Genomic DNA, 25292 nt, shown 5'->3' with positions numbered 1-25292 from the left:
CCAAATTTTTTCTTCGAATACGAAATTAAATTACAATACACACAAAAAAAATAGTTTAAATTTTTTTCTTTAAACTAAGGAATGAAAGAAAAAACAAAATAAGAATAAGAAACTCAAATAATTATAATAAAAGAAGTCAAAAAATAATTTATGTATAAAAAAAATTAAAATATACCTTGAACTTTGATAAAAGAATCATATATACCCCTAAATAATTTTTTTTTAAAAAAATTAGAAGTAACAATATAAATTTAAAACTAATTTTTTAATTTCCGTTAAATGAAGGGTATATGTGAGTCATTTTGTAACGACAGGGGTATATGTGAGCCGTTTGTATAACGGTAAGGGCATATATGAGTCACTTTTATAACAAGCGGTATATCAACTTTAAATGACAAAGTTGAGAGGTATATCAGACCCTTTTCCCTTCTTTAAAAATGTCAATAAGCATGTGTCAAATTCTCTCCAAAAGTAGTACATCCTTTGTCTAATAATATTTATTAACTATTAACTTTATAAAGTTAATATTGAATAATTACTAACGGAGAGAATATATATTTGAGATATGCCACATCAAAAGTGAAGAGTGAACAATTTTGATAATTTAAAATTTCACTTAAATTTATGGCTCACCAACTGTGTGGTTTTTTCTTCTTAAATTTCATCCAAAAAAGTAAACACACTTTGGCCGTACTGATAGCAATGTCCAAGTGAAGTTCCCACCAATAACCCAGTTGACTGTAATAGACTTTGTATTCATCTGATAGCAAAGATAACAATGACGTTCCCAAGCTCAAATCCCGAGATCCACTTATCAACGGTTAATGTAGCAAACTTTGTATCCATCAAGTTATGCGGTAAATCTAACTACATTCCATGGAAAACTCAGATTGTTTGTCTTCTTCAGAGTCATGATTTATTTGGATTTGTTGATGGAACAATCCGATTTCCTCTACTGACCATTGCTCCTGGCGATGGCGATGACGATGACGATGAGCCCGAAGAAGAAGAAGAAAAAGGGGAAGAAATGGGAATTGATGAAGATTACTTGCAAAGGAAAAGGAGTGATGGGTTTGTTAAAGGATGGATCTTCGGTTCTCTTAGTGATGAACTTCTTCAGGATAAAGCGGTTCATAAATTAGATTCTGCTAGAGAGATTTGGTTGGTTTTGGAGGAACTTTACAGCCCTACATCTCAAGGTACCAAATCCCTATTTTTCTACTACTCTCAAATTTTGTAATTGAAACTTCCCATAATCTAATAGTGAGTAGTATTTGTCATCATTTTCTATAGATATTTGCTATTTTATAAAATTTATGCTTAAATTATTATATTTTATATATTATATTTTTGATATAGTAATTAATTATTTTGAAAATATATTTATTATTTATTATAAAATAACTTTAAAAATATAAAATTAAAATTATATTATTTTTTAATGCAACTATAAAATAAAAATATGATGTATAAAATGAGAATGAGAAAGTATTACATAAAATAATCTTGAAGCCTCGAAGAAAAAAAAATATTCCTTGAACTCTGATTAAACCAACCCTAAATGTCAAAAAATTTAAAAATTAATTTGATTAAAAACATAATGGAAGCACTGATCTCATACATGCTTCGTTTTATTCTAAAATTCACCAAATTTAAATTATTACTTATTCTTTCGCAATTAGCATAATGCATGTATATGATTTTTGTGAATTCAATAGATAATTATGGGCACAAATAGATATTTAAATTTGTATAAATTAAATAAGTAGATACATATATTTTATATGATATGATACATGTAGGACGTCACAGAAAACACAAAAATAGAAATGGAGAAGCTGAGAACAAGTAATTATTCCAAGAAGAGGATAAATTATTGAGATAAGTTTCAAAAATACACCTAAATTATAATTTTTTTCTTTTAGTTTCATACCTAAACTATTGAAAGTTTGAGTTTCATACCTACACTATCACTTTTTATTTTGAGAAACACACTTCTCACTTTTATACCACTCTCATCATGGTATGTGTATACACACTCTCTTTTATTTAAAGAATTTTCACACACTCCACATGGATAAAAAAATTCAACATTGACTAAAAATAAATAAATTATTAGTATAGTTAAAATTAAAAATTTAAAAACTATTAACAAAATAATATTTTTTTTATAAAATAAAATGTAAAATATTTTTCTTACCCCAAACTATTTTTTAAAATTTTTTATTTTTTTAAATTTCTTTTAAAAATTTATTTCATATTTTACTTCATCTCATCCCCTCATCAAATACTAATTTAGATATTATTTTATTTTCTTAAAAATATAATTCTATCCATCCCACTTAACCCCCCACTTTCAATTTTTTCCCCAATGTTTAGATATAAATATCGAAAATATCTTTTACTTGCCACCACAAGACTTTATATTTTTTAAGTTGTTTATGTTATATTCGGTACACTAATGAATTTTTTTCTAAAAATATATGTACGAACATATCCAACACAAAATAAGAAAAATATAAAAAATTAGGAGCGAAAAAATTATATAAGACGGGGTATTTTTAAAAATAAAATAATATCTATTTTTATCGGGAGGGGGAGGGGAGGATGAAATATGAAAATTTTAAAAATATTTATATTTTATAAACGATTTTTTTTAAAAAAAGGATGGAGTTGTCGTGGGAGAGGAAGCGTACGTGTAGGAGGTGATGTAGTGAGATAAGAAAAATAATTTATTTTTTTATATGGACAGTTCTTTAATTTTTTAATTAATATTAATTTTTTATTATTTAATTTTTATCTAGATAAAATATTTTATCTATATAGAATGTCATGTGTCAAAATTTTCTCATATAAAAGAAAGAGTGCACTACATACACCATTTATGTGTGTATCTCAAACTAAAAAGTGATAACTTAGATATAAAATTCACACTTTCAATAGTTTAAATATCAAACTAAAATAAATAAATAATTTAAGTGTTTTAAACATTTATCTCTAAATTATTTTGTAACAATATTTTTACAAACTATAAATCAACTTTATTTTAAATATATTTCTAAATAATTATTTTTTATTTCTCGTACTACCGAGACTTTAAAGTTTGTGTTTTATTAATTGATATATAATATAATAAAAATGTGTCTTGTAAACTTATCATGATGAGTGATGAGATGACATGACGAATCAAAGTGTGTTACATCTAAAATTCGGCAGGTAAGCATTCTAATTATTTTGTTCCGTCACATTTTATATGATAATATTTAATTTGATACAAAATTTAAAATAAATAAAGACTTTGAAATATTTATAAAATTACTTTATAAAAATAAATTTACTTTCATCTCTCATTATAAATATATTTAAGTATTATTATTAAAATTAAATAAAATTAATAATAAAAAAATTATACCTTTAAATACTTATCATAAATAAATATAACATTCTTATAAAAATTAACCATAAAAAAATAGTGCATGTGGTATTTTTCTTCATTTTTTGGAACTAGATTGATGTCTTATGTAGGTCCCACACTCCCATACCTTTTTTTTAATCTACAAGCAAACAATTTTTTTGAACGACATGTATGATGACACTGGAGTGGAGCCCGCACAATTTTAACACCTTATAATAAGTTGTATGATAATTTAAACTTCTAATTGATTCTTCGAAATAAATTTAAATGAGAATTTATGCATTTTTCATAATAAAAACCATAGTAATTAACTATTTTTTAAATATAATCTTTACATAATCTAGAAACAATCTCTTTAATAAGAATATATTTTGCGAGGATTAGGGGTTCTACTTTATCTATCAAACAATATTTGTTCATCATTAACTTTGCACACTTTTTAAGAAATTATAAAATAAAAAGATAATTTTATTTTATTATATCATCCTTTTTAATATAATTAATGTAATGTCTTGAAAGTATGCAAGAAAAATGACTATAACTAATATAACGGTAAAAAGTCAAATATATCCCTATACTATATGAAATAGTTTAAATATACCCTTCGTTATACTTTTGGGCTAAATATACCACTCCCGTTATACTTCGAGCTAAATAGCCTTGTGACTAACAGAGAACTTGTGGACGGCTGAAATCGAAAGAACTATTCAATTTAAATTATATTAAATTTGAATATAACCCCCCCCCCCCCCCCCCCCCTCTCCCCAAATAATTCAATTTGATATATCATAGACCCGCCTGTATGTGCCAATGGAGGGAAGTGAACGACGAACTTTTCTATAACATTGACCCACCAGCTGGATGTATATGTTGTTGGCACTGACTAGAGAGCAATTTGATTATTGAGATGAAACTTTTTCGAGTAAGAGAAGAAAAAATAGCTCTGTGGATCGAGAATGTTGCCCATGGAACAACTCAAGTGGTGGCATTGGTAAACAACGGAAAGAGTTTTTGGAATACAATGACACGATTTGCTTTATATTTCATGATGATGCAAAGAAGCTTGACAAAGTTTCCAAGAATTGTACCCGAATTTGATTAGGTCGGATTAAATTATTCAGGGCGTTAATATTCGAATTTGATTTATTTTAAATTAAGTAATTTTTTTAATCTTAGCCACCCATCTGTTCTCTGTTAGTGATAAGAGTATATTTAGCTTGAAAATATAATGTCAGGGGTAATTTAACCTGAAAGTATAACGGGAAGGGTATATTTAACCCAAAAATATAACTACGGATATATTTAAACTATTTAATATAGTACATGGGTATAATTGCTCTTTGCCCTATATATAATGATGATAAAGATAAATTAGGAACTAAATATTAAAGTATTATTTGATAGAGATAGTAGTTGGAATCATAATTAATAAACTTTTCTCTTAAAGTAGTACAAAAGTTACTCTCTCCTTTCACTTTTAATTGTCAAGATTTTCTTTTTTAGAGTCAAATTATAAGAATGTTGACTAACGTTTTACGGTATATTTTTTTATGATATTGATATGCAAGAAATTGCAATATATACTACTTTTCAGTTATAATTTTTAAATATCTAAATTCTTTGTTTAGAATATCAAATTAATGTAATCTAATTTAATTTAGAAAATTAGTCCATTTGACTTTCGAAAAACTTAACAAGAAAAATAAAAATGGATGAAGATAATACTAGATTTTGACCCCAAAAACCACTTATTATACCTGATTAGTTATTATTTTTACCAGAGTCTAATATCTTAGATACTTACATGTCATACTTTTTTATTCCATGATTTCATAGAAGTTAAATTCATACTAGCTAGCTCTTTGTTTGTCATTGTACAGTTGATAGCAGCATCAAGCGTGCTGAAGGCATTGAATCAAAGAAAGATTTTAGCTATTACTTGCAACTATATAGAGCTTCACTAAGTGGAGATTGGAAGGAAGCAGAAAAATTCTTGACAAGAGATACAGAAGCAAGTAGAGCTCAGATCAACTCTCTTTTACAGACAACACTTCATGTAGCAGTTGGGATAAAGGGTAAAAAAGGTAAGCATTTTGTGGAAAAGTTGGTGGCGACTATAGAAAATGATGAAGATATAGCCATACAAGATAGCCTTGGTGATACTCCTCTTCACTATGCTGCTAGATTTGGCAACTTAGATGCAGCTAAAATCCTTCTATCGAGGAATTCTCGTTTACCATATATTCATTGTTTACGTGGTCTATATCCAATCCATTATGCAGCTGAATACGGATACATTTCTGTGGATGTATTTGCTTATTTCTTGAGTATCACTGAAGAATCTATTCCCTATGCTGACCTCAGTGGTGTTAGACTTCTCAACAGATTAATCCACTCAGACTTGTATGGTAATCATTCACCATCCTTTAATTACTTTCTCTTTATCTTACTCGTATTATATTGTATGTACCTATTTGGGTGACGCTGGGGATTTCTGGTTGAAATGACAAATAAGTTCCTTATTTTGATTAGTTGGCTAACAACTTTAGGGGAAATTAAAATTTGGGAGGGTGCTAAGTTACTACCTTCATATAGTAGATTGATGTATTAGTTAATTGAATGAAGAATTAGCAGGAAAGTTAGAAACTAATTCAGCTTGTTAGTTGAGTTTGAGATGTAATTCTAGTAGGAAATAGAAGGAGAATATATATTTCTATTTAGAAAATTCCCAAGTTCATATAATCTACTTAAGGTCACTTGAGATGACTAGAAACATCAATTACATATCTATTTATACTAGTAAAATGTAAAATTAAAGGTCTTGCACAGATTTTCTCTAGAAAGTGTTTTTGTGAGGATGTCAACAAGTTGTTCTTCTGTCTGACAATAATTGCAATTGAATTTCACTTTTCTCTCGTGCTTTTGAATATCTCCTTCTCGATTGAGTTTGACTTTGTAAATCTTCTTTAGACTTACAATTTCTCTTCGTTGGGTATATTCACTCACTTCCAAGTATTATTTTTCTCAATCATTTAAATTTTTTCTTTCAAACATCATGCTTTATTGTCTCCTTATATTTTCTGGCTCCAACAAAGTTACACCTCTGATAAATATCGCTCAATATTTTTGTTCCTCTTGGAGGTGATTTTATCATCTGAATTTGAGATTTTTCCTCCTTGAGAGACATCTTCTTCCTCATCCTCTTCTTCTTTTGACACATCTAATTATGATAGAAGTATTCTCTATGTTTTTATCCTTCCAAGTTCATGTTGTTTTTCATAAAAAACGACATCTCTACTAACAATAAGTTTGGTAGTTTTGACATCGAGAAGCCTATAACCTTTTGTTACATAATTATAACAAAGAAATATACATTTTTAAAAAAAATTCACAATTTTTTCTTTTCTCACCAGGTATATGAGCATAACAGATACACTCAAAAATTTTAAAATGACATACAAAAGTTTTCATTCCACTCCAAGCTTCAACCGGTGTCTTGTCCTTCAATGTCTTTGTCGGCACCTGTTGAGGATTTACACCGCTGTATGTACTGCTTCTGCCCAAAAAATATTTCGCAATCCTTTCTCATTCATCATAGTTCTGGCTATTTCAACAATTGTTCTAGTTCTTTTTTTAAATACAACATTTTATTGAGGAGTGTACCTGTTGTAAGTTGCTTCTGAATGCCTTCATTTTTGCAGTATTCTTTAAATTCTTGACTTGTGTATTCACCTCCTCTATCATTGCGAATGGTCTTGATGCTGCAAACTTTTTGCTTCTCAACAAGGGCTTTAAATTTTCTGAATGTAGCAAATGGTTCTGACTTTTCTTTTAAAATAATCCTAAGTCATTCTTGAAAAATCATCAATAAATATTATAAAGTACCTTTGACTTTCAAGTGATGGAGTCTTCATTGGTCCGCGAATGTCGACATGGATTAGTTTCGAAAGTACATTTGCTCTCCAAGACATCCCTTTAGGAAAAGACTTTCTATGTTGTTTTTCCATTATGCAACTTTCACATTGATTCACCTCGATTTATGTAGTAAGACCCCTTGTAATGTAAATAACTATTGCCAAAAAGAACTCAAGAAAATGAGGTCCATGTCGCTTATTATAGGAGTTGTCATCCCATGCAATTTGAAAACATTGTCCAAAAAACATTGAGCTACAGAATCAGCAGTGTAAGGGTGTGCAATAGCAATGAAATGACCAGACTTACAAAGTCTATCCACCACTACCAATATGACATCCTTCCCTTTCGATTTAGAGAGACCTTCAATGAAATCTAAACTGATATCAATCCAAACACCATTAGGAATAGGTAATGGTTGAAGTAGTCCAGGGTAAGCTGCTGCATCATACTTATGACTTTGACAGATATCACATTTCTAAATAAAAGTTCTAATGTCAGCTGCTAATGACTTCCAGTAAAAAAAGGATTGCAGCCTCTTAATAGTTGCATCCATGCCTTCATGACCAGCTTGTGGTGTTGAATGCCACAACTGAATAATGGTCTATCTTAACTGCAAATCAGACCCTACTACTACCCTGCCTTCCCACCTTAGCTGAGAACCAATCTAGGTATATAGAATTTATAGGCCTTGCTTGCAACTTAACAATAACAGCTTGCAACTCGGCATCAGCTGTCCATGTTAGGCTACTTCTCTCCAAAAGTGTATCATTAGGAGTTAGGAGTGAAATTGCCAACAACTTCAGCACTTTGATTTCTTGACAAATCATCAGTAGCCTTATTTTCCGTCCCTTCATTGAACTCAATAGTGAAATCAAAGGCCATCAATTTAGAAAAACGAGCAATCTGAAAATCAGTGTGAATACTTTGTTCATGGAGGTGTTTTAGTGCATTTTGATCAGTTCTCACCGTGAAATGCCTTCCTAACAGATAATCACACCACTTAGTAAATGGCTAACATCTCTGTATCATATACATGCATAGCCTGATGTCTAGGTGCTAATGACTTACTAATATAGGCAATTGGATTCCCTTGTTGCATTAAGACAACACCAATTCCTGAACCACTTGCATCATTCAATTATGAATTGTTTATCATAGTCTAGTAATGCTAAGACAGCTGCAGTCACCAGTGCATCTTTGAGAACATGAAAAGTTGTAGTGGCACCCTCATTACACACAAACTTATCCTGCTCTAATAATTAATTGAGAGGTTTAGCAATGGATTTAAAATTCAGAATGAACCTCAGATAATATCCTGTTAAACCAAGCCTGTATTGCAGAAATCTTTGTAGGATTAATAGCTACCCCTTTTGCACTGATGAAATGACCTAGTTACTCTACCTCAGGTACTTCTAAAGCACACTTAGAACCGTTGGAAAACAACTGATGTTGCTTCATTAAATCAAACAAAGCTTGTGAATGGTTCACATGAGTTGGCATATCCTTGCTGTACACCAATATATCATAAAAAATAACCAGTACTGAACTCCTAAGGAGTGGTTTGAATACAAGATAAATAAGACTCTAAAATGAAGAAAGTGCATTCATAAAGACCAAATGGCATAAACAGAAATTCGTAGTGTCCTTCATGAGTTTTTAAAGTTGTCTTATATGTATTTGTTTCCTTCATTCTCAATTGGTGGTAACCAACTCTAAGATCAATCTTAGAAAACACTTCATCACCTCCTAGTTCTAACAAATCGTCAATGATAGGAATACAAACTTATCCTTTACTGTGAATTTGTTCAGATCTCTATAGTCTACACAAAGCCTCCAACTCCCATCTTTCTTCCCAACAAGGACTACAGGGGATGCATAGGGACCAGAACTAGGTTGTATCACACCTTGATCTAGCATTTCCTATACTAGCTTCTAATAATATCTTTCTTCATTCCTAGATATCTATAAGGTCTTTTGTTAACAGGAGTAGCTGAGTCATTGAGTGGTATGTTGTGATCAAAGATGCCTCTAAGAGGGGGAAATGTAGTAGGCATATCAAAGATGCATTTGTACAGTTCCATTAAAACAGTTAAGGTAGGATGAATATCAGTACCTTGATTTAGTTGTATACTGTTGCATTGCCAAACGGAGGCTGCATCAGTCACTAAGGTAAGCATGAAGACCTGAACTGATTCATCACTCTTTTTGTTCAAGGATTTGGCCTTGGTGGTCTTGATTTGGCTACTGGATCCCCTTAAGACAAGTTTTCTTCCCAAGTACAAACTCAATAGTACTATTTGTGAAGTCAAACAGAATCCTTCCTGCAGTATTTAAACACCGCACACCCAATACTATATGAACATTTCCCAATGATAGTAGTAGGAAATCAGAAGAAAAAGTTGTACCCTGCAGTAACCACTTCAAGTTCTTACATACAGCAGCAATTTACGTCCTTCTACCATCAGCCACACTTACTGATTGTTCATGTATATAGGCAAAGCTTTACGACCTAACTTTCTTGCCATTGACTCATCAATGAAATTATGAGTACTACATGTGTCAATAAGCACCTATAATTTTTTTTTTCATGGTATCCATTTACTCTAATTGTTTGATAACCTGTACTTTCAGTAAATGCTTGTAAAGAAATTGTCATGCACTCATCCACTTCTAACACTTCTTCCTCCATGGTTACCTCAACATCTTCCAGAACTTCAACCAAATACAATTGTATCTTGGATTTACAAATATGCCAAGGAACATACTTCTCATCACACAAGAAACATATTCTTTTAGCCCTTTTGTCATCCATCTGAGCAGCAATCAATAACCTTCTACCAGTATTACCATTACTGAATCTGTTAGCATTTGGTTCATAAGGTTTTTTGACATTTGTGCTAGAAAAAATAGGTTTTCGTACATCCTGAAACCTAGATGGAGTAGGAAGAAGACCAGTCTAAACCCTGTTGTTTCTACTAATTCCCCAAGACTTATCTTGAGCATCAAGCCTCTTCCTGCAAATTAGCTAACTTGTAAGCTTGCATTAAGGTTTTGGGTGCTTTCATTCTAACAACTTTGTTGAGCTCAATTTTTAACCCTCCCAGAAAACAGCTGATAGCATTTTCGTTTGACAAATTAACCCCATTCAATAACCTTTCAAACTCAGCCTGATATGTTCTAATATACTCAGTTTTTTGTAGATTTTTTATAGCTTCCATTGAATCTTAAAATTCCTCCCATATCTTTCATTAACAGCCAACACATACTCAGACCAAGAAGGATCTACAATTGAGTTCCTAGACTTCAAGTATGATCTATGCCAAGCAATAACTTCAACATCCAAATGGATAAAAACTACTCTCACCCTCTGATCATATGGAACTTCATCCATGGCAAAAAACCAATCCACCTTTATACAACCATACTCTCAAATCCGACCCCGGAAATTTAGAAAATCAAGTTTAGAACATCAGGTAAGAAATTTACCATTAGAATTTTGGAGATCCCCAGTTGTATTGCTCTGTCTCCACGCACAAATGATTTTGCTCTATTCTGATCCATTTCTTTGTCCTTTTGTTTTGCATTTCCTAGGGCTTGCCTGATCGTCATTAATTCCTTATCTGTCTATACAATTCTATCATTCATATTCACTACTTTCTATCAACTTCTGCAATTGTTCCAGAATGTGAGAAAATTTTCTCTCCATTTCCTCTGAAGATCTGTCTTTACTTTTGTCTCGAGCAACCATGATTTCTCTGTCGATGACCTTCAACTTTGATACCAATTGATCCAGTTACCAGTAACAGAAGGGATAATATCAACTAGGGGGATGAACCTCGAAGAAGAAGATAGCTATATCAGGGGAATCCGAGATAGAAGCTACTTATCATATATCATTCAATGTCTTAACAATTGTATTACATCTATATTAGAATTGAAATGGAAGCTAAAGCTAAGCTAATGAAATAACTGCTTCTAACAAATTCTAACAATAGTGAATAGTGATTACTATTTTTGTGACTAATTAGCAACAATAACTACTTTTTAATATTCCTAACCATATTAGCATTGTATCATACTTTGAATAAGTCTTCATTAGCTTAATATCTTGTCATCCCCATTTCTCTTTTCCGTCTTCATGTCACTATTGTTATCTGATTTCAATTTTTAGCAAAATTAGGTCGGCCAACAATTGTTTGTATTGTTCTGTACAACATTATTGTTCTACTTATTCATTTATACATCTTTTGTTGAGAATATTGTTAAATAATAAAATATGTTTTCTGTAACTGTTTAAGTTTTTAGATAAAATGGTGACACACTTCAGCATGGTATCAGAGCAGACATAAATCCTGAAATCGAATCTCAGTGTGTTGAGAATATCATTAAATAATAAAATTTTGTTTTCTCTAACAACTTAATCTTTTAGATGAGATAGTCACACACTTCAATATCTCTGTACTAATTGCTAATCCATATATGTACATCTTATTTTAGTTTATTGATATACTAAGAAATTGTTGTGCAAACTATACTTAGCTAGTTTGGTTGATAGATTTTGCGAGACAGTTGGTCGAAGACTATCCTGATTTGGCAAAATATGATTTAGACGGAAAATCTGCTTTGAAGGAGCTTGCCATGAAGGAATTTACTTTCCTTAGCGGAAGTCATCTAAACTTTTGGCAACAATTACTCTACTATTGTGAGTCTAACTTCCTCCTTCTTTGTTTACCTAATTCATGTTGTCTTTCACAGGAAAAAAAACAAAATAAAAAAGAAAAGAACTGATTAGTCACCTTTCCTCCCTATTAAGGTGTTCCTGTCAAGTTGACTTCACGGAGTCGCCAAAGAAAACCAAATGCCAATGATTTGGAGAATGTTGTTAATAACTCACAAATGGTTAAGACAAAGTCTGTCAGAATTTACATCAGGACTGGTCAGTTTTATCATTTTCCTTTTGTTTCTTTAATATTCAGGGTATATCAATTTCTTTTATGATATATGTCCACAAGAATTTTAGGAAACTAAAGAGTAAATGAACTTATCTAATATTAAGAATCTCATTCGAGTTGGTGTGTTTTTTTGTCACAGTTATCAAGACGTTGCATTCCCTTCTTTTTAATTTTGTTGAAATTTTAGGTAAGATCTCCTACTGTAGTTATTCATTGATCATTTCTTAAAATTATCTTCTCTATGTTTCAACTATGTTGCTTGGATTCTACAAAAATGTCAACGAGTGTGTGTTAGATCCTTTAAAAGTAGAGTATTTTTGGAGGATCTATAGCAGCATTTTCGGAGAGTCCGAGCAATATAGTATTTCAATACTTTTTAAGAGTTTCCTAATACACTCTTGTGCTTATGTCACTTATGTGTACATATCATTTAAACTACCTAAGTTTGCTTTAAAGATCAACTTCCCCTAGCTTTAAAAATAGACATTCTTTCCCTCATTTTTGGGTTATTAATCAACATGATTAGTTTAATTCACATGAATCTTTCAAGTTCTTACTTACCTATTCAAATTTATGAAAACATGATTCAGGACAAACACTATTTAGGTCCTCATCTCACTTTTAAATTAGGTTTGCTAACTCGTTTGAACCCTCAATTCATCACCGAAAAGATCCCTACAAGTCATATATAGTTAAATCAACATATATACAAACTCAAAACATGATTCACGATACAGTTAATCAATAGAAAGGGTCGGCTTCTTACACCAAAATACTGTTCCTCCACTCTGTTGGCATCTTTCTACTCAGAAGTATAACATTGAATAACTTCTCAAGTCCTTCTACATGTTTCTTCTCCAACCTCGCTAAGGCACTTCATACCTCTTTTGGACATATTATGAGTGTAGCTAAAGTTCTTGTCTAGTATTTAAGTATGATGATCTGCAAAAATTATCGTAGTATGAGTTAAACAAGTGATTAAAATGTCTCCCTAACACTTTTGATCTCAGTAAATACTGATAAGACTCCCTGGGCCTATGTTGCACGGACAATTCAAAAATGTCAACGGGTGTGTATCGGATCCTCCAAGAATAGTGTATTTTTTAAGGATCCGGCATAGGTGCGGCAACAATATTCTTGGAGAGCCGAGCAACTTAGCTCTAGGATATGTCCTCAATACATTTGACCCTGCTTAAACCTTCACCTCTCATTTCCTCCATTATGCTTTTATTTTTCTCCTTTTGGTGTCATTGACTTCTGGTTCAAGCCATATATGTTGAAGGAAGCTGATGGAACAGGTTCGGTGAAGCTGCCTGACGAGTTAGAGTTCGAGTTACACTAGACTACTAAATTTTAATTTATGTACAAGTCTATAGTTTGTACAACTAAAGCTGGTGTAGTCGACTAGGATAAGGTGTAAATAATATATTTGTCTTGTATTAGGATTCCTAGTGTACCTAGTATAGGACTCTTCTCCTATATAAGGAGTATGTAACTCAATCATTCAATCATCAATACAATCTTTGATTCTTCACATATCTATGAGAATTCTACATGGTATCAGGGCATAAAGTTTTTCCTTTCTTTAACATATTAGATCATAACCCAAAACTACCAAATTATCAAACCACAATGGCCCCTTCTACCAACACTCTTTCAACCTATTCACTCCATCACCTTATTCCGTCCTGCTCCATTAAGCTTAAGCCAACAAAACATCTTTTATGGAGGACACAAATGACTCAGTTGATTCAAGTGATGATATTAACCTATCTTATCACAGAACCACGTAAAGAGACTTGTTCCACTTGACAAACTATGGAGAAAACTATAGCAAGCGAGAAGGGTGCAGAAGACAACAACATTGTTTATGACTGGGAGGAGAAGGATGTTTTACTAAGGAGTTGTATATCAGGAACCCTGACAGAAGAAAGAATGTACCCGATCGTAGGCTGCTCAAAAACGAAGTAGATGTGGGAACACTTGGAAGAAGCATATCTTCAAGCAACAAAATATAAGGAGTTCCAGCTCAAGCACAACTACAGAGTGTGAAGCTAGAACCAAACCAATTGATGAATACATGAAGGAATTCAAAGGCATGTGTGATAGCCTTGCAACCATTCATAAGCCTACAGATGAGGATAACAAAGTGATTAATTTTTCTATAGGTTTAGGTCTTAAGTACAAGACCTTCAAGACTATCATGTTAGGTAAGGCGCCATATCCAACTTTTAATCAATTTATTAATGCTCTTAGGGGTTTTGATATGAAGGAGGATGAAGAAGAAGTGCCTCAACAAAATAATAACATGGCATTCTCTACCCAAAGAGGTAGGGGAAGAGGAAATTACTCTCAAAGAAGTGGAAACAATAACTTCAATTCAAGAGGAAGAGGCTTTCAGCCTGCTTGACAGGGAACATGTTCTTATAACATAAGAGACGGACCAGGTCCTCAGAACAGTCCTTCAAGTGGAAGTCATGAGAGGAACAATTCTGATGCGTGTCGAATTTGTGGTAGGAATAACCATACTGCTCTTAAGTGTTTTTACGGGTGAGATTACTCTTACCAAGCCACAGATGAGCTACCACAACATTGACTACTACTAATCTTCGAAACACTGATGACACCTTGTATGTGGAGTTGTGGACTCAAGAGTAAGTAGCCATATGACACATAACTCAGTATTCTAACATATCTTTAACACTATAATGGACCAGATAAAATTATTATTGGGAATGGATCAGAGTTAGACATAACATATGTTGGGAACACATCCAGATCAGGTTTGAATTAGAGGAAGTTCTTGTAGTCCCTAAGATCAATAAGAATTTACTCTCAGTTAGTAAGCTTGCAAAAGATAATTATTGCACTCTTGAATTTGATGAAACTAACTTTGTTGTAAAGGACAAGAAGACAAGGACGTTACTGGGCAAGGGAACTAAACGGAATGGACTCTATGCTTTGGAAGATAACAATCTCTATGCTTTAAGTGCTGCACACGATTGGGACACATCAGACAACATGTGACATACTAGATTAGGACATTCTAGTTGAAGTCTTTGAAGTTTTTGAATAGTAATAGTTGCATCAATATTAGTAGTTGGAATAAAATGCCTACTGTTTGTTCTAGTTGTCAATTGGGACAAAGTTGTAAACTTTCATTTGGTTTGAGAAATAAAATTGAAAAAGAACCTTTATTGAAAATCCATTGCGACTTATGGAGACCTGCTCCTGTCGAATCTTCACAAAGTATGAAATATTATGTTGTTTTTGCTGATGATCACACGAGATATCCATGGATTTATCCACTGAAAAAGAAATCTGAATTCTTTGTAAAATTTCAGAAAATGGTGGAAAAACAATTCTCTAAAGAAATTAAGATTTTTTAGTGTGATGGAGGTGATGAGTTAATCCAAACAGACTTCATCAAACATTTGGAAGATTGTGGCATTGTAAGACATATTTCATGTCCTTCCCTTGTTCTTAGTGATCATATAATGCACTTGTGGTGCATGAAGTACCTCAACCAAAGTAGTTGACTGGAGTGTGGCATTGTCAGATTGATGGTCCACAGGTACATCAACTATAGTAGTTGTTTGATGATGCTCATTAACTGGACCTGTAAGTGCAAGTTGTTCCTCACTGCCACTGGCAGATCCAAAATCTGCAACTGAAGTTTCAATATTACTATATGGAGCATCACATTCAACATGTTCCTCACCATCTGATCCTGCACTTGAGCGGTCAGTAGTACTTTTATCATCAACAAGCATAGGAGTAGGAGCAACATTATCACCATTTATGTCTGTACTAGCAGCATGTACTTCCCATGAAGTAGAATCATCATGTGCCTGCAATTTAGAGAAAAGTTCAACAAAAGGAGCAAGGTGAGGTGAGACATCAATATTAGTTTGAGACTGATTTGGAGACACATAGGGTAATGTGTTTACATCACACACAACATGTCTGGATATGTAAAACCTCCTTGTAGATGGATGGTAGCATCTATATCCTTTGTATAGGCTGCTATACCCTGTGAATACACAAGGGTAAGTCTTTGGACTGAACTTATTGCTACCCTTGATATACGAAAAACATCTACACTCAAACACTTTTAGGCTATTATCACTACTAAAAAAAGGCCAAAAAGAGACCTAGAAAAGAGACCTCACGAGGTCTCTTTTCGGAAAAAAGAGATCGAAAAAGAGACCTCAACGGTAGGTCAGTAAAATGCAGGTCACTTTTTTACAGACACCTCATGAGGTCGCCAAACGGAGACCTCACGAGGTCACCAACAAATTATCTGATTTTTTAAAAAAAAGAGACCTCATGAGGTCACTATTGTATTATTTAATTTAATTTTATATTTTTTATCTAGAGACTTCATGAGGCCACAATTTTATTATATTATTTAATTTTATATTTTAATAAAGAGACCTCATTAGGTCGCAAAGATATTATTTAATTTAATTTTATATTATTTTAAAGGAGAGACCTCATAAGGTCTCTTTTCTGCATTTATAAAATATAAAATGTTAATTAGAGACCTGATGAGGTCTCTATTATGAAATAGCTGAGAAAATTAATACAAAAGAGAGATCTCATGAGGTCTCTTTTCTGCATTTATAAAATCGAAAATGTTAAATAGAGACCTCATGAGGTCTCTATTATGAAATATCTGGAAAAATTAATGAAAAAAGAGACCTCATGAGGTCTCTATCATGAAATATCTAATGCAAAAAAGAGACCTCATGAGGTCTCTTTTTCTGGAAAAAAACTGGCAGAAAATTATTATTTCTGCGGCTTCTCATCACCTGTCATTTTAATTCAGTATCCAAATCAAACTCAAAGAGCTTCAAAAACTCAATTGAAGCAATATATTTACTAAATATTCTCTTATCAACTCAATTTCAACTCACTTCAACATAATTATATACTAAACAAAAACCATGATATCCATAAGTTATATAATACATTCCAACGTTATCATGTATTCACAAAACAAATAATTCCCATCACAAAATCATAAAGTTAACAAAATGATCCATAAGTTAACTACACAAGTCTAAACTTCACTAATGTGGTAGTATGTTTGACACATAATCATCACTTTCTTCATCACTTTCTTCATCACTACTACTCTCATGGGTCATATTTCTTTGTTGACCATACATTGGATATTGAGTAGGTTGAGATTGAGGAGGTCGAGGAGGGAAAGTGACATCACCAGAATAAGGGGGAATCCCTCCTGAAGCAAGTAATGCATCAAATTTTGGCCTCATGTTCCGAACGCCAAGCACATTTTTTCTACAATCAAAGCATAAATTATTTTATTTGATAAGTATTAATGAAGACAAGTATTTTATTTGATAAGTATTATTATTTTTTTTTTGCTGAATTGTTGTCTTTCTTATTCAAACTTTTCACTAGTCAACATACATGTAAAAATGCCTCTTAAATGAAAAATCTAAAATCAGAAAATCTTCTTCCACCATCAAAAACTTATGGTGCCAGCTCTATTCAGAAATATGAATGCACCTGCGATTATAGTGACAGAAAGTCAAGGCATGACTCTCTCAAGATGCATCAAAGTCAAACCTAAACAAAGAGATCATCAGGAAGAACCAAATATTCCTTGCAATTACAAAAAAGAAAAAGGAAAAAGACAATTGCACCAAGAAGTTTGGACATTGCAACAGAAGAAACAAAAAAGTGGTGCATGATACAGGTTAAGATCAAGTTCTATACTTCCAAGCATAACAAATAAATAAAGCTTTCAACCATCAATACAACCTCCCCAAATAAGATGACGACCCCTCACAAATTTTTGATATTCATGTTCTAATACCACATTCATAATGACATGGTAGACACTACAACTTTATAAATTCAGGAAACATGAATTAGGAATAAACATGCTTCCAACGCTTCCAAGGGAAATGCGGTATATTAATTCTTTTATATCAGTAGATGTAATGAAACATATATACCCAGTCCTTCAAGAATACCAACAACTTTCAGTAGGGAAAAGATTTCCCCGACTAAGTGGAACTAGAATGTACTTTGCCCAAATGACCACAGTTTAGTATGACCTCCACCCTAAAATAGAATTTGGTTTGTTTAGCTCCAAATTAAGAGAAAATTTTGACTAGATCATTATACGAGTCACATGGAGATGTGTCTAATTGATAGGTTGAATATGGGAGGAAAAGAGCACTTCATTAAAGGATTGTTATATTAAACTTAAGATGCTTAAAAGAAAGTTATTAAATTTGAACTTGGAGGAAAAATTATCATTTAAAAGGAAGTTTGCTTGTCACAACGACAAGTACTTTAATTAAGAAAAACTTGATCCTTCAACCGCCAAAGTACTTAAAGCCTCCTAACTGAAAAACTTCAGAAGCATGCTTTGCAGAGCGGGAAGGAGAAGTACAACATAATACTAGTCATCTACCATTGCATTCCATAAGTCTAAACCCTTGCTTGACTCATTTTAAGATTCAACACAAAACATGAATCTAAGGTTCAAATCTGTCAAAAATTAGCTTAACTCATATTCTAATATCATCAATTCATGCTTGATTCCTCATTTTATTTGATAAGTATTAATGAAGACAAGTATTTTTCTGATTTTCAGCAATTGATGAACCATCCGAAACTAAACTTGTAACACACAAAGATTGAACCATTCTGTTTCTTTGTCCCTTCAACAACCAAGAAAATCCCAATCCCACTTGTCTTTCTACCGTCAAGAAAAATGTTAACACTAGAACTAACTTATTTTCAAAGAATTAATTTGTTCAAAAAATTTACCTGGAGTCAAAGGGGAACGTTGCTGCTGAGGCGACTGCAAATGGTGGAAATGGAGGCAGCGCGACCTCCACCTGCTGAAGCACGACTGCAAATGGCGGAGAGCTGGTGGCGGATAGAGGAGACGAAGAAGACGACGGCGGAGAGGAACGATGAGAGAGAGAGGGACGATACAGAGAGAGAGGGTCGACGAGAAAGAGAGACGATACAGAGAGAGGGTCAACGAGAAAGAGAGAGGGTCGACGAGGTCGACGAGAAAGAGAGAGAGGCGGTCGACGAAAATTAAGAGAGAGGGAAGAAATAGAGCTATTTTAATTTTGGCTAGGTTTTTTGTTTTGTTTAAGAGACCTCATAAGGTCTCTAATTTTATGAGAATTAAATTAAAAATTTAAAAATTTTAAATAAGTCAAGTAAAAAAAATTTTTTTATTAAATTGACCTCACGAGGTCTCTCCTTCATTAAATTTTTTTTAAAAGATATTAATTTAAATAGCGACCTCATGAGGTCTCTTATTATTGACCTATTTTTGAGGTCTCCATTTCTAGGTCTCTTTTTGGCCTTTTTTTAGTAGTGTATAATCAGGTTGTTCTCCACACAAATTAACAAATGGAGTCACCATCTTTAGGACTGAGGAAGGCAGTCTATTAACAAGGAATACTGCAATAAGGAAAGCCTCAACCCATAGAAATAAAGATAGGTTAGCATGAAGAAGTAGAGTTAACTTAATCTGCACATTATGCCTATGTTTTCTCTCTGCAACTCAATTTTGCTCAGGTGTGTTTGGACAGAGCACAACTTGTCACTGGTCTAGGGATTAGCTAACAAATATTCATACAAAAGCATTAACCAAACAGGTTTTTGCTGAGTTTCGTCGCAAGCTAGGGTTACAGTCCCTCCACTCACTAGATTGAGGGGAAGTGTTGAAGAAAGCTGATGGAACATTTCAGAGGAACAGGTTCAGCGAACAGGTTCGGTGAAGCTGCCTGACGATTTAGAGTTAGAGTTACGCTAGGAGTAGACTACTAAACCCTAATTTATGTACAAGTCTATATTTTGTACGACTAAAGCTGATATAGTCGACTAGGATAAGATATAAATAATATATGTGTTGTATTAGGATTCCTAGTGTAGCTAGTATATGACTCTTCTCCTATATAAGAAGTATGTAACTCAATCATCAATACAATCCTCGATTTTTCACATATCCGTGAGAATTCTACAATATAAATCTCTCCCTCTAACTTTGTTGATTACTTTCTTGGATTTATCTATGCGATCTTGAAATAAATCTGCAAATTTGTTTATGCCTAAGGATTTCATATATATTTTTCTAGAACAATTATGAGTTGTTTTGTGTCTACACTAATTTCTTTGTAATTGTGTCGAAAAAATTGGTCTTTGTGTGTTGTTGTACTGCAGTGCCTCCTTTGAAGAACATCCGAAAGAAAAAGTCAATTCATCACTATGCAGTTATGTATGCAGAATGCTTATGCAAGAAAATAGAACGTCTGAATGACAAAGAAGTTGATTCCATTGTTAGTCGTCCTCTTCTTGACGCAGCATGTTATGACACTTATGAGCTTGTTGAAATTATTGTCAGAAGGTTTCCTTCTTTAGCTTATTGTTATGATCGAGATTCTAAGAATATATTGCACATTGCAATAGAGTATCGCTGCGAAAATGTGTTTAATTTGTCCGTCGGATGAGCCAGTTCCGGCACCAATTAATGATTTCCACAGACTCCTCTAACAATAATGTGTTGCATTTGGCTGGAATGTTGGCACCACGAAATAAGCTAAACCTTGTCTCTGGACCAACTCTTCAGATGCAGCGAGAACTACAATGGTTTAAGGTGATTTAACTTCTGTACCATACACCCTAATCAAATTTATCTCATTATGTGATTAAGAATTAGTATTCCCTCTGTCCTAAATTAGTTGTCATGTTTCCTTTTTTGAAAGTCGAACTCCCTCATTTTCCAAGACAAATTGGATTAGATCAAGTTGATATTTTACATTTAGAGTTTGGATATTCAAAAACTATATTATAAGCACTACAAGTTGCAACTTTTCTCATGGTAATTTGATGAAAATATATATTTTAAAATGCTAGTCAAATTTCATATAGTTTGACTCTTGAAAAGTGACACATGACAACTATGGGACAGATAGAGTAACTTCTTCTGCATTGATACTAACTAAGAATTTTATTACTTTAAATCTTGAATTGCATTGTAAGTCCTTCGAAATCTAACTCAATTTTTAGTATCACGTCCTGTTTTTCATCAATATCTCGTGAACTGTTTAAATCTAATATTTTAGATATGTACCACTCCAGCCTAGACACAAGTTAGTTTCTAGAACTATCATATATTTGATATAATAAAATCTACCGTGGTAATTAGATTTTACTTTTCGGCACATATTGATTTTCCATTCATTTAACAAGCCTAGCTGGTTAAGCATAAAATCGAATCATTTTGGCTGATTATTTTTAAGTAATCGACTAACATCGTATATATATAAATTAGGAAGTAAAGAAGATTGTACCGCCTTTGTACTGGGAATTCTTAAATGGTGAGGGGGATGCTCCGTATGCGGTATTTACTGATAAACATGAGAAGTTGAAGGTAGATGGAGAAAAATGGATGAAAGATACATCAAGCTCATGCACAACTGCAGCAGCACTAATTGCTACTATCGCATTTGCTGCCGCAATCACAGTACCAGGAGGCAATGAACAACAAAGTGGACTCCCCATTTTCTCTTGGAACATAGCTTTCATTATTTTTGCAATCTCGAATGCAGCTTCATTGTTCACTTCAAGCACCTCTCTATTAGTGTTTTTGTCAGTTTTGACATCTCGTTATGCAGAAGAAGATTTCTTGCATACCTTGCCAAGGAGTCTTATCCTAGGACTGCTAACTCTGTTTCTTTCTATAACATCCATGATGATAAGCTTTAGTTCAACGGTGTATCTCGTGTTTGGGCAGAAGAAAGCATGGGTTCTTGTACCAGTCGCAACAATGGCTTGCCTACCGATTACTTCATTTGTGCTTTTGCAATTTCCCCTCCTTATTGCTCTCATTTCTTCAACATATGGGGATGGCATTTTTAAAAAGAAGAGTAACCTCTTGTTTTAGTGACGAATTTTGTTATTGTTTTTATTTTTTATGTTTATAGTACTTTAAAAACACGAAGGTCCTTAGAATTTCAACATTTGGTTGTGTGTCCTTTGTTGAAAGACTATAACAGATACAATTTTTATTTACTATTTTCAATGTTTGAGGATGGGGATATGCCAAAAGGACGAAATGCATTTATAGACTATACACATGTAAGTATGTTACTGATAATGGTGATTTCTATGACTTGTGATTCTATTGTTTGACTATGTTGAGTGAATCTATCTACGTGTTTTATGCCTATAATTATATACTATTTATTAATCTTAGTCAGCCTATGATGTCTATTTATTTATACTGATACTATTCCAGTCACTTTGTTTTTACCTTTAGCACAACTACATTCTAGATTTGTGAGTGAGCTACTTTCATCCAATTTTAGCTTGAGTTTTTTTTAGTATGATGACATTTAGATCTGGGAATGTAATAGCTAGAGTTAGATGTATTTTTATTTATTATTTTATCGTGAGACTTTTAGTTATTATATCATGCTTCTTAATTTTGTGAAGAGACTTGTATATTGCATGTGTTAGACACTTATGTTTGGTTCATCCACTACTAGAAAACATGCATGTTGCAACAAAAGAATAATCATTGCCATAAACTCAATAAGTGTTGAAATTGAGTTATGGCAACGGAAACTGGCGTGTTACATATAAGGTTGTCGCGATATATCTATAGTAATGATTTCCTAGCAACAGTTGAAAGTTGTTGCCACAGACCATCAATAGATACGATTATACTTTAGTCTAGGACAATACTTTTCTGCATCTATTGAAAACCGTTGCAAGAGATTTTATAGTGACGGTGATAAACCGTTGCCACACACTGTCTACAACAACAATTAATTTTTACTTTGGGACGACACTTTTCTGTGGTTGTTGCAATAGTTACGAACCGTCGCAAAAGGTTTTATAGCAATAGATGTAAACTGTTGCAACACAGTATCTATAGCAACAATTATTCTTAAGTCTAGGACGACACTTTTCTGCAGTTTGTACAAGAATTGCAAATTGTTGCAAATGACCTATCACAACAACTTTATTATACAACTCGATCTAAGCTATTACAACGGTTCTTCTTAACTCTGCACCAATGTTATTAAGCTATTGCAATAGACCTTTTTAATGGTTATTGCAGACTATTGTAGCCATTTTTGAAATAAACTTTAATACAATGATAAAACATATTAAAACAATATGTACATCAACTTTTAGCATTCATATATTATAGATAAAGGAGAAGATCTTGATTTACTATTCAAGAGTTAACATACGTTGATGTTCACAAAAATTAAGCCCAAACATAATAATAGTCCCAGTTGTCATTTATGGCACAACATGACAACTCATTTTAGTAATTGGCAACATATAGCCATCTTTTATTTTCTTGACAAAAAAAAGTTCTTAAAAATCAAATTTTGCAATTAGTAGCCCACGTATTGGGAAGTTATTTTTGTAATTAAATTAATAATTTTAAGAGGTGACAGTATGATGTCCTTTTTTTATTTGGAAGTGGTTTTTTTCTCTTCTTTCCCGTCCATATACCATTCTTTTGAATCATATTTTTATTTATTGATTATCTTCTTCATTACTTTGACAAAAGATGATTTACTTTCTTGTTTATTAGTTTTACATATTGAATTCTATAAAAACATTCGTCAGTGTATTTTTTCTCTTTCTCTTTTAAATTCTTGATAGTTGTTGGTACTTACCCTCCAATTTCCCTGATTGTTAGCATATGTTTGATCCCCTCTTGTATTGTTGTTTGACTTTTTTTGGAGTTGTTTTAATTTTGAAATTGAAGGTTATATCTAATTTAGGTAACAAAAATTATGTAGTAGTTTTTAATTGTGGGTATCAATTGTCATGTTTAAGAAAGTTATCCTAGGATATTCATAAAAATGGAGATTCTGATTCTAGTTTTGTGAATTCTCCATCCCTAAGTCTAAATTTTATAGTCATGTAAGTTCTTATTGTTATCCAATTCAATTTGTGTGTTTTCTATTGAGCATTTTATATTTCATGTGCAATCTTCATTTTCTGAAGAAAGAATCTAGAATGTATGCAAATTTTGAGAGAATGAATACACGGATACACATACATGAATGCAATGCATACATGATGTTCATGATTAAATTATTTTTTTCAATGCAGTGTATACATATTATAAGTTACTGAATATATAAAGGGATAACATAGCTATAAATATATGCCAATACTAAGTGAATGAATACACCATTTTTCTACCTATATACAATCAAGTATACAATTAAATTTTTTATTACCAAATAACGAACAAAAATATATACAAAAATACATAATTTATGTTTTTAGGCAGTTACATATTGTATGTATAACTTTTTATGTTTCCGTTATTTTTATTGTTTAGTGATATTTGGTTATACAAGGAAAAAAAAACTATTAAAATGTCATTTATTAATTTGGGTCATTTTGTGCTTATTTTTTTATTTGTTTATTAAATGCTAATAAATGTTGCGCTATTGATTGCTAATTATAACTATCAGTTGTACACATATGTCATTTCCTCTTTTAAGTAAGGTCTTCGCTGCTTTCATCCCTGCTTTGCTCATCATTTTGTTCACCTACAATTTCAAAAGGGTCAACAATTAGGAAATAAAAAGTTCATAAATGACAAGAAAAAGAAGACACACAATTCCTAATTTTCTCTTTTTGTCCATGATGAAAATAACACCCAGGAATCCAAGACTCTAACATAGAGGTAGAAGCTCTATCTCTTCATGAGGAGGAGACAAACCTATCATGAAACAACTCGAAAAATATAGCTATAAAAGTGTACATGGGTGAGGACAGTTTAGTAGCCAGTAAACACATACAAGAATTGGCACCAGGTGAAGAAGCTGATCTGGAACAACTAAGTTAGGAACAAATAAGTTAGCTAACTACATTACAAGCATTGAACTTGAACAAGTCAACTCAATCCACTACCACAATTTTCAAACTCTACCAACCAAAGGACGGTATACATTGGATTC

The 25292-nt window shown here is 32.5% G+C and overlaps 2 protein-coding genes and 1 long non-coding RNA gene across 6 annotated transcripts; 2 read left to right on the top strand and 1 right to left on the bottom strand.

Moving 5' to 3' along the window:
* Nucleotides 1-487: 487 nt before the first annotated feature.
* Nucleotides 488-22482, top strand: LOC101250994 (uncharacterized). 4 transcript variants are annotated; one of them, XM_010323273.3, is made up of 8 exons: nucleotides 496-1199; nucleotides 5296-5499; nucleotides 5698-5823; nucleotides 11886-12032; nucleotides 12144-12266; nucleotides 12422-12469; nucleotides 20512-20944; nucleotides 21623-22482. In XM_010323273.3, the coding sequence occupies exons 1-7, from the start codon at nucleotides 779-781 to the stop codon at nucleotides 20796-20798; spliced, it is 1356 nt and encodes a 451-aa protein (XP_010321575.2). In that variant the 5' UTR covers nucleotides 496-778; the 3' UTR covers nucleotides 20799-20944; nucleotides 21623-22482. The 4 variants fall into 4 exon arrangements, with proteins under 4 accessions (XP_069154180.1, XP_019069330.2, XP_010321575.2 ...); XM_010323272.4 differs by having other exon boundaries at nucleotides 497-1199; nucleotides 5296-5823; XM_069298079.1 differs by lacking the exon at nucleotides 21623-22482 and having other exon boundaries at nucleotides 488-1199; nucleotides 5296-5823; nucleotides 15187-20542.
* On the bottom strand, nucleotides 6732-11980 carry LOC104647643 (uncharacterized). The gene is made up of 2 exons (XR_003246953.2): nucleotides 7079-11980; nucleotides 6732-6971 (listed from the first exon to the last, which is right to left on the bottom strand). It is a non-coding gene; the product is annotated as an uncharacterized lncRNA (long non-coding RNA).
* Nucleotides 20819-22234, top strand: LOC138348897 (uncharacterized). The gene is made up of 2 exons (XM_069298495.1): nucleotides 20819-20944; nucleotides 21623-22234. Exons 1-2 carry the CDS (start codon nucleotides 20819-20821, stop codon nucleotides 22232-22234), a joined length of 738 nt encoding a protein of 245 aa, XP_069154596.1.
* Nucleotides 22483-25292: the final 2810 nt, after the last annotated feature.

Source organism: Solanum lycopersicum, chromosome 5, assembly GCF_036512215.1.
Source record: "Solanum lycopersicum chromosome 5, SLM_r2.1".
Taxonomy (NCBI): Eukaryota; Viridiplantae; Streptophyta; class Magnoliopsida; order Solanales; family Solanaceae; genus Solanum; species Solanum lycopersicum.
Note: the sequence above shows the minus strand (reverse complement) of the source record. Positions and strands in the feature narration are given on the sequence as shown.